At 43.8% G+C, this 13,910-nt stretch overlaps 1 protein-coding gene across 2 annotated transcripts in view; it reads right to left on the bottom strand.

Annotated features, from left to right (window-relative positions):
* Positions 1-221: 221 nt before the first annotated feature.
* GAREM1 (GRB2 associated regulator of MAPK1 subtype 1) overlaps positions 222-13,910 on the bottom strand; it is an 87,464-nt gene continuing 73,775 nt past the window's right edge. Inside the window, exons 4-6 of one of the 2 annotated variants that reach the window (XM_088536335.1) lie at positions 9,930-11,102; positions 4,342-4,511; positions 222-1,471 (exon numbers count right to left, since the gene is read on the bottom strand). In XM_088536335.1, coding sequence (XP_088392461.1) covers positions 559-1,471; positions 4,342-4,511; positions 9,930-11,102 — 2,256 coding nt within the window. In that variant the 3' untranslated portion in view covers positions 222-558. The remainder of the gene's footprint in view (positions 1,472-4,341; positions 4,512-9,929; positions 11,103-13,910) is intronic. The other variant, XM_088536337.1, reaches the window with a different exon arrangement.

Raw genomic sequence — 13,910 nt, 5'->3', positions numbered from 1 at the left:
AAGAGACTGTTAATAAAAAAAAAATAGGCTGCAAGGATAGTGTATTAGTAGCACTTCACAGCAACTCTTAACATTTTCAGATGTAGTGTCAAAAAAGATGTTTTTGTGTATCTGAACATGCTTTTTGATAACAGAAAAGCTACGAAAAAGTCACAGCACGTTGCCAAATATTACTTGGACAGAAATAATCCCTTAAGAAATACGTTTTTTGCAGTTAACACAAAACTGTAAACTGGATTGGTGTGTCTTTCAGCATCAAATTATTCGGTAATAAATACGACTAAGTCTTAACAGACTACGGAGTAAAAATTCCCTTAATGTCCAGTTTTTAGCAGCTGTTGAAAGTTCAGGGATGCACAAGGCACACCTCTGCAGATTCTCTATCTTTATTATTGACATACAAAAAAAAAATCTGTTCACCACTCAAACTTTTGTCTGCATAGTAAGAATTCTTCTACTACTATTTACAGGGGCTTTTAGTGCAAAAAACAGGAAGTGATGTATTAGCTGAAGGGCATCGAGCACACCTCGTACAGTTTCATCAAAAACTAGTCAGCATCACATTTTTGGCCGCCAGCCATTAATGAACTGCAGTATTTTCTTAACCTGCAATTTGCTTAGCTTGAAGTCTTCTGAAAGGATTTCTTCTGTAAGCTGAACCAGTAAATTGCCATCAATCTTCTCTGTAACGAAAAATGATACGACATCTTCTGACAGGCCAATAAACCGCAGCGATTTAGACACTTCCTCTATGGAGAGGCCGGACAGGTCTGTGGGTGGCTGCCAGGGAGAGCCGTCCCCGCAGGACCTCGGCGCTAGCTGCAGGTGGAGGGGAGACGAGAAGGGATAAGATGCAGAGAAAGTGTCCTGCATGCCCTTTTTAACGAGATACTGCTCTTCCAAGAGGTCTGGCGAATCCGTTTTGGATTCCTCCTCGGCACCGTCTATTTTTAGCGGTAAAGGACACGTGTCTGCAGCTGGTTTCTCTTCACCTGCTTTGGGCGCCCGAGGAGGTAAGGCAGGACACGAGTGACTCTGCTTCGCGCTGCTGGCCACTAGAGTTTTCTCATCAGTGCATTCCAGTGAGTAACTGGCTGACTTTGGGCAGCTGGAGATGGCGTTAGCAAACTCTGCCGGCGTCAGCGGAGCGCAGTCCTCAGGGAGATCACACCCGTCCAAGTCAAAAGTCAAAGGTGCTGGACAGTTTCTCTTTGGCGTGCCTGGAATCTTCTGCCTGGGGTAGCTATAGCTCCTGCTTGGATCTAGAAGGAAATCATTCCTGTTTCGGCCTTCAGCGGTTCCTGAAAAATGGTTTGGCCAGGATAATCTACAGGACAGAGCTTCAGCTGAGGGGCTTCCAAAAGGCATCGTGCTCTCAGGCTCTTTGGATTCGGTTTTCATCATGTTACAAGGGTAGCAGGACACGGGTGTGCTCTCCGCTGTGTTTGCGTTGTCACTCTCTGCGACGCTGCTTAAGGGACGAAGCAGAAAGGATAATGTTAGCACAAAAAATATGGCATTTAAGCAAACCTAAAAATCAACTGACAAAACCTGAGGGCGGCTGTCACGAAGAGAGAATCTTTTTTCTTGTGGGAAAACATTTGAGGCTCGAATTAACAATACATTTGAATAATGCATTGACAGTTCTGTTACTTTTCTGGAAGCCTGACAAAATGTTTATATACCCCAAAACCTCCTGAGAAAACTCATGTCTTGGTTCTCCAAGCTCTAATAAAAAAGTAGATGTCTCAATTCAGCTCTGTGCTATCTCCCAAACACTGACATCATCCACAGTCTAATTGTGGAACAGTCTCACATATAGTAGATTTTTTTTTTTCTAATTCTGTGTTTTCTATTTACGTACCCCAAATGCATCACACTACACCAAAGCTCATAAGAGGGACAGGTCACCACTGCAATAGACACAAGTTTGAGCAACATAATTGACAATTGAAAACTCTTTTTGGGGGCAGCAATTTAACTTGCTCTAGTGCTTGCAGGCATCCAGGGCACAGGATGCTTCCTCAAGGCTCACTGCTGCAAAAATCATAGCTCTACAATAATACAGAATAGGTTAATGCTTATTGATATTGCAAGATTTCCTTACCTGGAAAGGTAATCAGATTCATCTGTATGTGTCGAAAGACCATGTTTTACACTTACCCTGCTGTGACCTGATTATGCGTCTATATTTTAGAACTTGTGATGGGAAAAACTGCTTTTCAAAGGCACCTAAAGGAAGGTGCCCTGACCTACTTATAAGTGGAAAATTAAGCTCAGCCTGTCCGAGGGAACTGATAGTTTATATCCAGGGATCCTTGAGAAACAGAGACGCTAACAGAAGATGCAATCTATTAGCAAAAAGGAATGTTTGCTGCTTCTATATCACCCCATAGAAGAAAGCCTGAAGGACTGGGTGGATCTTTGGAACTCTGGCCAGTTAAGCCAGGTTACTGGACAAACAATTAATAGAGTTATAAAATTCCTACCTAACATAATGGAGAGAAACCAAGAGCTGAAATGCTTGCTTCAGTTACTCTCATCTCTCTGCTAGAAATTAGTAATTAGTAATTAGCTTTTTTATTTTTCCTTTTTCCTTTTCACAAATGTAGCCACTGGGCTGCTCAGTTCAGAGAAGGCAGTCAATGAGGTGTTCTAAATAACTAACCATAGAGAGAAATTAATTGATTGATCCTGTTTCCGTTCTCTAATCCAATATTAGAAATGGGAACATTTAATGATTTAAAGGAGTAATGGAATTACTGAAAACCAATAAAGTAACATTTTCTGAGCACTTCCTTATTCATCCCCCAACAAAATTAACCTTCTGGGATTTGGTGCCAGGGAATGCAAGAGAAATCTTAAATACAGCTGAAGTCAGGTGTCAGACATATGTTTTTATATTCAAGTAAGGATAAATTATATCAGTTTTGTATGTTTTTAAAATATTGGCCACTACCTTTCATGAGCCGGAGAGTAACCTGATGGATAAAACTGACAGGATTTGCCAAGCAACTTCACCAGCCATCAGGTCACTCTACAGATGACCATTTTTTAGCAGCTTCTGCAGCAGCAGCAAGTTAAAGCTATCAAAACTGAGATATCTGGTCTGCACTCAAGCTGCCTAAGAATTCCATACAAACTTTGCAAAGTCGCAGACACATATAGCATCGGCAAGCCTGAGAAACTGCATTTCTCAGTATTTTTCTGTTTTCTTGGGAGGCAGATGTCTCCTATGAAGATAGGAAGACACATTTAGTGGCCTAAACACTGGGTGGTCTTGTGCTCAGTATCCTGTGGAGTAGTCCTTGAGAGAACCACCCAACAGGCATTCACAAAAACAAACGAGTAGCTTCAATCCAGAGTGATCACTGCCAGAAGAGTAAGCTGCAAGTGTGTAGTAGAGCTTAGAGAGGCAATTTGAGCATGTCATGTATATCAGTGTCCATCAGAATGAAATAATTTCAGTGACTTTTGATTTTCAGATCAATGCATGATACTCCCAACAGGTAACATCTTGACTCTTTCTTAGCAACAAAATTGAAGAGAAACCAACATAATGGCAATAAATTCAAGTCAAAAGTGAAGTAAGATTTTAAAAGGCATATGTACTTTCTAAAGTCAAAGGAAGAATGCTGCACTGCTAAGTAAAGGTATGCAAGCAGTAATTCAAAATCCAGTGCCAACTCGCTGGAGTAGATTTTCTAGTTTGTGCTGAAGTGGGTTTGATCTGGAAGCTGCCTGGCCCCATTCCACTTCATGTGACTTTGCACTCAACGCTGTCTGGTGACTTCTCTTTTCCTAATCACACCCTGCCAGTAGGTTCACATATACCTGGCAAAATACTTTCTGGATTATCACACCCTTTGGGCTCCCTTCCCCACATTCCCCAAGCACTAGTTGCACTGCATGCATGTAGCATTGATATTCCACCTGAAAACTACCTTTGAGATGTTCTCCTTCGAATATTCAAAGCCATCTCCCTAAAAACTTTTGCTTTCCAATCAAGTATTACACAGGACAGGATTTTCCACTTAGATAACCTGTGCCAATTTACAATAGGATTACCAGTAGCAATATGTGCAGGCATTTAATATAAGCAGCTACATGCTATAGAGCTAAGCACAGTTTCTGCTAGGGCTCTGCTTCCCCTTCAGTTTTTAAAAATAACTTGGTAGTTTAGCCCATTTCAGGAAAACTCAGCAACTCCAAAAACAGCACCAGACGCTTGGAAAGACGCGCCTTCAAAAAGAACACATCAATCTGGTTTCAAGGTGGCTAAATTCAACTTTCTTAAAAAGCAAGGTGCTAGAGCGAGGCGCTCGCACCTCAAACACATACATGTTGTGCAGTCCTGAAGAATAGTAGGACAGAGTGGGGCTGGGCGACCGCGTCTGCTGCCGGGCCGGCTTCGCCGTGCGAGGAGGGATGGAGGGACTGGTGGAAGAGGACGGCTTCGAACTGCGCGGTGGAACCGGGGGAGCGTTCAGGAGCCTGCATTCCTCTCTCACCTGTGCAAGAGAAGAGTATGTAAGCAAACGGCTATAAAATCTGCGTAACAGCACTCTGAAACAGATGAAACTCATCAATTTGGGCTTGTTTTGCAGTAGGCAATCAACAAAGGAGAAGGGGAGAATACCACTAAGTGCATATATTTACAACAGTATATGGCTGCCATAAGGATCTCCAAAAGAATGCCTTACAACGAGTGGTTATTAATGACCATTTAGAGAGCTTTTTAATAATTAGCTTGATATCAACTCATTCAAAAAATGGTAGACACGAAACAAATCAAAAGAGCCTTTCAGTAACATCCAACATCAGACCAACTGTTCCAGATATTTTATGATCTGTAAGAAGAAATTCATCAGGCTTAAACTCCATTAATGCTGTTTATTTAGATGCGACAATCCAAGCTTGCAAAACGAAAAGATTTCGCAGCCTTTCATGTTTCATCACTTATTTTGCCAGTGCTACTCAGCCAAGCAGCCAGAGGACAATTCCCAGCTCCATCCCTCAGGAAGGGAGCCTGGAGCCACCGCTTGCCGGCTCCATCCCCGGCTCAAAGAGGGGCAGGGAAGCAGTGCAGGTGGCCGGAGCGGGGTTGTGGCTTGCACGGTGTGCTCAGCTCTGGCCCGGGTGCTCTGATGCAGTCCTGTGCCACGTGCTCTAGGTGACCCTGCGTGTGCAGGGGGTTGGACTAGGTGATCTCTAGAGGTCCCTTCCAACCCTGAGCATTCTATGATTCTATTCTATGATTCTATGCCTGGACTGGGCTCTCCTCTCCACTCACTGCCCAGCAGAGGGCACGGCGGCCCCAGCCCAGAATCTTTGCATCTGCTGTTCCCAGTGCCAGACCTGGCAAAGCACAAGGGCTCCAGGTATTTTCTAAACAGGTCAAATGATTAAAAACAGACAAACTATTTTCTTTTTTCCATTTTTTTTCCTCTTCTGCGTGTACAAAGAACAGACCAAGCCTCAATGCATGCAGAAATGCATCCACAGGATGCTGGGATCCAATCTCCTTCTGCAGCTCCCAAGGAGGAATTCCAGGGTAACTGCAAAATGTATGGGTTGAAAGGCATGGGGCAGAAAAGGCCCTTAAAATAATGAACCAACTTACTGGGATGGATTTCAAGCAAAAGAATCTCTTGTCTCCAAGTGGATTTCCAGATCACACAAATGATCTTGCTTCCAAGCTCAGTGTTGAGGGACACCACTTTAGTGAAACAAATGATATGGACAGAAAGAAAGATCTGGGGTTTTTCTAAAAGCTTCTGAGGTTGCCATTATGTGTACACAACACAAAAACTATTTATGAATTATACTATGAAAACAGATTAGGTCTTCTCTTAAGTTTCTTCAAAATTAACCTTACAAAAAAAAAATAGCAACAAAGCCAATAGGTCTATTTATTGTAGCCGGATAGTTTTTCAGCCTAAAACATAAAAGCAGAGCTCTGCTTATCTGCAATTGGATTTGGGGCTGTCTGGTCATGAGTAAATTAGCAGGATACATCCCCATAGGAAAAATAAATAAAAACAGTGGAGTTCAGATCTTAAACTTGTCAGCACAGACTTGGGAGAGCAGCTTCATTTACTAAGCCTAAAGGTGAGTAAGCTGAGTCCAAAAATTAAGACTGCCAGACAAGATTTTTAAGGACTCACCACCTAATCTACGCAGGAGGAGACCTCCTGTTCTGCTTCTCTGAAATAGTCTTAGATGCAACAGGAAAGCGAAACTCTCATTCTGTTTGGAAGTCACAGTTTATTTTCAAGTTTAACAACACTGCAGAACTAAAAGTGAACTTAGCAATTCCACAACACATAATTAGCAATTAAAGTGATTTAATTTATTTAAAAACAAAATAAAAGTGGAACCTCTTGCAATTCGCTTCAGTGCTTTCAAAAAGCAACAACCCATTTAGTACTTATGCGAAATGGAAAATTGGGGACTGGGACATTGTAGTACATTTTTTCCCTAATTCAGAACAAGTTAGAATTACAGGAAATGCCCAACAGCATAAAACACCGAAATAAATCTTGCTCTAAGGGTTCTTATTTGCTCTCTTGCAAAAAAAATGGAATCAATTTTATTCATGTTTGTTATTGAATTCAGACATAAAACTCTTCAACCATTTTAGTGCTGTGCCCCAAGGATGCCTAAGGACTTTAAGGACTGTTTTTTTCCCCCAAGTCAGACTAGGCAAAGTTAATACACCGTGCTGTTGAACACATACCATGGGCTAGAGAGACCGTTCAGGGGAGCTCTTGGAGCACAGCAGATTGGCAAGGGGTTAAAGAAATATTTTACTGGCATTCAGAGGCACTGTCGTAACACACTATACCCAGCTCCTTTGCCGACCTGGGCTGTAGATCAGAATTAGGCTGTAAGTAATATCAGTTTGTAGTCCCAGTTAGTCCCTGTCACAAGACCGTGACTCCCGCTGCCAGACTCGGCTCTCAGGGAGCACAGCAGATGAGTAACACAGAGAGATTTTGCAGACTAAACTAGCACAATGATAGGAAAACTTCACTGGAGATGTGAAGCCTCACTGGGCCAAGACCCCAGCAATGAAGTAACAGCAGCAGAGAACATCCGTGGTGTGTTAAAACGATCGCCTTGGGGGCTGCTACTAGGAAATACCACTTCACCCTACAGCCCTAGCTGACAGGGCTGCCTATTTATGCAAACAAGGCACATTTGCACGGCAATAGCTCTGCATTCAAACGTGCCTGTGTCCAAACACCCTGGTCTCTGAACCAGCCATGGTGACCCCTTTTTAATGGTGTACGGTGCTAAATGTACTTTAAAAAGCACTATAACCTCATGCCTTGTGCCAGCTGCCACCATCCTGTCAGCACCTGGACCCGGGGCTGTCACAGCCCAGCGCCTGCACTGAGCGTTGCTCAAAACACCCAGGAGGAGCCCGTTTTGGCTGGGGGGCTCTCCAAGAAGGGCTGCTGCAAAACGTGTTCGCCCACTTCCAGCGCCGTGGATGCCCGAGCTGCTGCAAGGCCCAAGACGTGCGCGGGGACCTGATTTACTGCTGCGGAGACCGCCCCGGTGGAAAAACAAAACAGAGCAAAACCCAAAAAGTAACCAAACCAGTTGCTGCTACTGCCACGAGTAAAGCAATTTAATGTCCCTTGCCTGCAGAACTTTGAACTTCCGGCATATTCCATCTGGGACATGCCTTAAATCAATCAGGAAAACAGTCTCCGATTTTACCCCAATTAGTGTTTGGGGACTGAGGCAACTCTGCAGTTAACAGGCCTTAATTCAGAGTCTGTTCTCTTTTACTTCTGCCTCCACGCTATTTTGCTTTTCCTCACAGGTATTTAGAAAATGCATGTTATTACGATGCTTTCATCCTGCAGGTAAGAAGAAATAACACAAAAGCTGCTGAAATACCCAAGTGTCCTTTTCCCCTACAAACAGCTCCTATACACATATTTTAAATTTAATGCATGCAAAAAAATTATTGTCAGCCAAACTCTGCAGAAACGCTATGGAATATCATTTTAGGGGGCGTGATGACTAAACCTCATGTTCATCAGCAGCCACTGAGATCTATTTATTCTATAAATACTCTACATGGAAACCATACAAACATCTTCACAACCTCGACCTACTCATGAATTCAGCCGGTCACTGATATCCATCCCAGAGCTGCTCCAGGAAGCCACAAAACCGATTCTAAATCATTACCCCATCTATGGAGATGCAATTTAGACTTTTTTTTTTAATGAGGTTACGCCTCTGCCCACTTTGAAACGCAACCTAATAACTTTAGCAGCAATTAGCTCTCTTGCACGGCCAGAAAGCAGTCCTAGAAGCGCTGTCAGCACTCACCCCCATTGTCTCCGCCAGCGGAGCGCGCACGACAGTGTCGCACGCTTTCCAAGATGACCTTGGATGGCCATTGCCGTGGCGGTACATGTCTGTACCCAAAACGCCACAGCAGTGACCACAGAAAGGCCTGAGGAAAGGCTCCCCCCTGGCAGTGCTGCTCCGTGCCCGGGGGCCCCTGCCCTGCGAGCTGCCATGGCCCCTGAGGCGACGGCCTCGCGCCCGCTCCCTCACGACGGCCCTGCCGCCCGTTTGACCCCGCGCCGGAGCGCCTCAGCCCGCAGAAATCACAGCAGGAAACGAATCATTTTCCAGATTCAGATCTGGCTCCCTGCCCAGACACAGGAGTGCCAGGGCCAGCACAAAAGAGAAGCCAGGAGCATGTGGCTGGGAAAGGAGGAGGAGGAGGAGAGCGGGACGGGTTGCATCAGCGCAGGCTGCCGGGGAGCCTCGGCGCGTACGGGGCAGGCTGGCGCCCGCCCAAACCTCTTGGACGGGGCTTAGGTACATACATACCTGACCTCAAAGGAAGGAGTGCGCTTGGGTTCCAGCACTTAGACATAACATATAAACACTCTTTGAGAAGAGGACATAATGTTTTTAACTTCCTATCTCTGCTGGAGCGGCCGTGGCTGCTTTTTTCCACCATTCTGGTGGCACAGTCCAAGCTCTGCATTCATGCACTTTAGGGCTGCGCACATTTTGCCAGTTTCTAGAAAGTTTTTTGTGGGAGAACTTTCTCCTTTTTTATTAATTAATGCTTAGGATTATGTCAGGAGATTTTATGACAGGTGGACTTACCACCACCTTCACAGCAGATCCTGAGGATGAAACCTACTGATAATTCTTTACCCTCTGTACTCTCCACCAAGTTTCAGGTTTGGAGAAATGACTTCCTCATAAGTTTAATAGAAACCCCAGGCCTGGAGACACAGTCTTTGGGAAGACTCATTTATGAACTCTGCAGAGTTCCCATTTAAACATACTTTCTTTAAGCAGACAACACAGAGGAGTAAATTTAGTTTTGGCTTGGTGAAGTTTGGTTGAAGACAATGGCACTTAATATTCTTCAAAATCTGCCATAAACTTGTAACAGAAAAAATAAGGTCTCATTAAACACACTGCAAATTTGTAAAATTCTAGACATTCCTACTACCAGGGATTATTAACTGAAGACACAGAGGTGATCTGTGGAAATTCCAGACAGGTTCCTGTCTTTCTTACTTCAACCATTGAAAATTTGAGAAAAACATGCAGCGTTTGTAGAGAGATGACACAAAAAGCAAGGGAAGGAAAGTATTGACCTGAAAATCTGCAGTTTTTGCTGTGAGAACAAAAAGACAATAAATGACCCCTGGGAGTGCCAGGATCAAATGACTACTTCGTCTTTGATTTTAAATACACCCCTTAGGATTTTTAGGACACTTGGTAGGAAATTAGTTGAAGTCGCACATCATCTCTCACCTTTTCCTTGCCCTCCACCTACCCAACCCTCATCAAGATCTCTAAAAAAATCCCAAGGATACTTTTCACCTGCTAGAACAAAAACAAAACAACATGAATCAACCCGGACTTACTGCTTCTGATTTGGGAGGCACTGGAGGTGGAGGTAGGGAAACATCTGAAGACTTGGTTGTTGCTCCGATAGTCCCAGGCACAGGAAGAGGTGCTTTCTTTGATCGGAAAGAGCCTCTGTAATTGTCACATTTGTTCTTTTCACTTAGCGAGCGAGTAAGAGGCTGGTCCCCAGGCTTTCCAGATCCTTGGTCCAACCACAGCTCTTCATAAGGAAGTTCTTGTTTAGCAGGTAGATACAGTGTTCCTTCACCAAATTCAGGAGAAAGATAGTCACTGCTACTGTCACCAGAATCTGGGTATTGAAGAGCATCGTGAGAAAACAGGGCCCACTCATTACACAAGTCCCTGCAACCGTGAAGATTCACTTCACTATTCCCGTGCAAATTGTTTCCATAGACGCACACTGACAGCCGATGGAAGGACTGAGTAAGTTCATCCCGGGCATAGCTCAGGGAATTTGGCACATGGCTGTGCCCAGGGCATCGACTTTTTTTCGGGCTCTTGCAATCTTCATTCCAGTCAGTTTTCACATCTCGCACGGCACGGGAATATTCATCTATGTCAAACTGTTCTTGGCATACATTAAACCAGTGCTGGATGAGGGATTCATGCCACAGTTCCCCCTTCACAAGACTGTCAGGTAGGGTAAATTTTGGAAGTGTCAAGTGCAATGGAAAATGCATTGGAATAATTTTATTGCCACGAAGCACACAACAAACCACCACAGTCTTGGTTTGAATGTTGACAAACTTATATCTGTGCCCTTCCCGGATAAAATGCAGGTCATAAGGGTTTCTTGGTGTAGGACTTGGCACAGTTACATTAACAGGCAGCCGGGTTTTCTCGACTATATTGCGAATTGTGTGCTCACCTTCCTGCATCTGCACCTCCAGTGGGCTGCGGGTGCTAAACCTGCCTTTGCACTGGAAAGGGAGGCTGATGCTTTCATTGGTCCTGTGGTTCATGCAGATGAGGCAGGGCATCTTGCCTCTGCCTAGCTTGCTAATTGAATTAAGTTTCCCAATTTTCTTGAAGATGGTGTTGAGTCGTGACTTCTCCTTAGAAGACTTTGCATAAAGGATTTCTGCTTGCCCCATTAAAGTGAGCTCATCCCCAGTACTAAGCGTAATGTTGTAAACCTCAGTGTCTTCATTACATTCACCTGAAGCCACCTGTAAAATAATAAGAAAAAGTCTGAAGGTTTTCAGGTCATACCAAATCTATTGAGAGTATACTTATAAACTGTATTTGGAAAGAAACTACTCTAATGTCAATTGTAATACTGGGTAGTCCAATGCAAGATTTATAATCTCAAGCCCAGCCAAGTAATAATTTTGTTGTGCCACATGCTCTCCTAATCCTACGTGAGGGAACAGTCACCTGAAATTGCCAAAGACAACATGAGAACATACACAACCGTTCTTTTTTTTTTTAAAAAAAGGACAGATCTACATGTCCCTACAATTCAAACAGCCTCTTGTGTCAAGCAGCTATGACAGCCCATGTCCGGATTTCCTGGATATCTTTTCCCTCCCACCTTGTTTTTGCTGCTTTCTGGTACTCATGTGCCAGGATTTTGAGGGAAGCAAACATCCTTCTTCTACCATCTTCAATTCCCTGAGGAGCAGAAAGGTGATCTCATCATTACAGATGAAGCACATCCCTTTGATATAATCTCTTCCAGGCTACTGGGAATGAGAGATGACATCTATTCCCTGAAGGAGAAGTCAAGAGTATTGGTCCTATCCCATCTGCCAAACTCCCCGCTGCTTCCTTGCTCTCCTAGTCATAGACTTCCTTCCTCATTTTTTGATCATAATTGCTATTTAAGAGATTAAACAACATATGCACAGCCATGTGTGTGCTTTTCTACTGTGGAAATTGTACTGCGGGGGGGGGGGGGGGAACCCAGATGTCCAAGGCTCATTTGTTCCTGAAGTTATTTCCTTAAGACTAGAATAACTCTTTACAGACAACGTCTCTCTGTGTCCTGTTTGGGTGGCTTCACGCAGAAGGTGTGACAGAATTCACCCAGCTCTTCCTCAGCAGCAGCAGGTCCCTATTCACAAAGGAAGGTACACCAGAAAAGCACTAGTGCCCATGTTATTAAAGGAATACTTAATATAATTAAGAATTTGCAGCTGAAAAAACACGCAAAAAGAGTAAATCCCTTCTTCACCTAAAAAACACCCAAAGACTTCACTTAGCTGCGACGAGTTCAAATATCAGGCTTCAAACTCCACTTTCATCACAGAAGAGGCACTTGATCAACCCCAAGTGTAATTCCAGCTAGTTATAACTGCTGTGGAATAACCCGTCACCACGCACGTGGTGATGCCCATTCGCTACGTGGTGTTTGCCCTGCAGGCCCCTCGGCGCGAGCGCGGCGGCCGCTGCTCGAGGTGTTGCGCCCTCTCGGCTTTTCAGCTGCAGCGCTTCCTGACAGGAAGTCATTCCAGCTCCACATTATCTAAACACACGCCAATTAGTCTAATCCAGGAAACTGCTAGTATTTTATTGTACATAATACTCCTTCACAGTTTACATCGCCGGCCAGATGAGATTATGGAACACCAGGGCATGAAAGGAAGGCGGGGAGACCTTACTGATAACACGCGAACGATGCTCGTTGCCCTGTTCTCCTCAAAGCCACCACAGAGCCGCGTTCAGGCTGCAGCCAGGGAGGTTGTTTTGACTTGGCCGAAGCTGATAAGGGTTGAGGACACCCAGCACTCTGTGCACATGCCAGTCAATTCTCCCCCTTCTCTTTTGGAAGGACGGATTGTGTGAGCAAATTAGTTTCTAGTACCTACAGATACCTACCAACCACCAGAAAGGCGTCTTTAGATTAGACAGGCCCGCTCAAACCTTAACATTTTGAAAATGCTCTCCCTTTTTTTTTTTTCTGTTGAAAGACAGTCACAGGATAAAAATGGGTGAAATAAAGCTCAATTTTACTGCCTTGCAAGAAAAGGAAAGCCATGCCCCAGTTTCAGTTTGGTGCTCTGAATAAAACACTGCTGTGTGCATTTCCTCTGAACTAAAATATGACATATCTGTTGCTGCCCATAACTATCATAAAAAATGAAGAAAGGAAACCAAGTGCCCACAGGCTGCACAACTCTGACTTTGTATCTGTTCACAAAGCTTTACCACAGTGAGCTTAAGGCAGACGTAAGGAGGCTAAGTCTATTTTAAAGTTCTGAAAGTTAGGAAAGCTAACCCCTCTCTTTTTGTGTTTGATTTGCACTTAGGTCATTCACTATCACATTCTAGTTAGCATCTATGGAGTACATATAGTGGGGAAATACTTGTTCCAGGACATTAGCAACAAATGCATCTATCATTCATGTCATGAATTGAAACCACTCTAAAATCCTTTAAAAAATCATGCATAGCTCTCTCCTTAAGTTTATATTTCTCAAAGCACATAATAGCTACATAACCTTCAGTTTGCCTTCATCGCAGTCATCTGTGAAAATCAAGCTTGCCCTGTCTTGTTCACTAAACCGTTTCTATTTTTCAGTGGCCACAAGGCCCATGGACTCCCGTAGTTCCCCCCTCTTTGCCCTTCCCAGACAATTCTCACTTCCTGGCAATAGGGAAGAGCCATCAAGGCACCAAGCTCTGCACAAGAGACACTTGGGCATTCGCTAGTCCAAAGCCATCCAGAAATCACGTGTCGATGTTCAAAATGAGCAACTAATATCCAGAGAGGTTACTACCTTAGAGATATTTTATAACTAACTGCAAAAAAAAAAAAGGGTGGGTTAAGTAACTATATCTTTTTACATTTTTTAAGACTCCTGCAATTCAATAGCAATTCAGAGGGCAATTCCAGTTATTGCAGAAGACAGGCATCAGAAAGATGAATGATTATTTTAGGAAACATTTGCTTTTGGGAAAGCTTAAGCATATAATTTCTTTTGCTTAAGCCAAAGTTAACTCAGAATAATAGATTTTTGGTAGCACCTGAGTCA

This window comes from Tinamus guttatus, unplaced genomic scaffold (genome assembly GCF_059628265.1).
Source record: "Tinamus guttatus ecotype Peru unplaced genomic scaffold, ASM5962826v1 Tinamus_guttatus_pri_ptg000659l, whole genome shotgun sequence".
Classification (NCBI taxonomy): domain Eukaryota; kingdom Metazoa; phylum Chordata; class Aves; order Tinamiformes; family Tinamidae; genus Tinamus; species Tinamus guttatus.
This window is presented reverse-complemented; position numbering and strand designations above follow the sequence as displayed.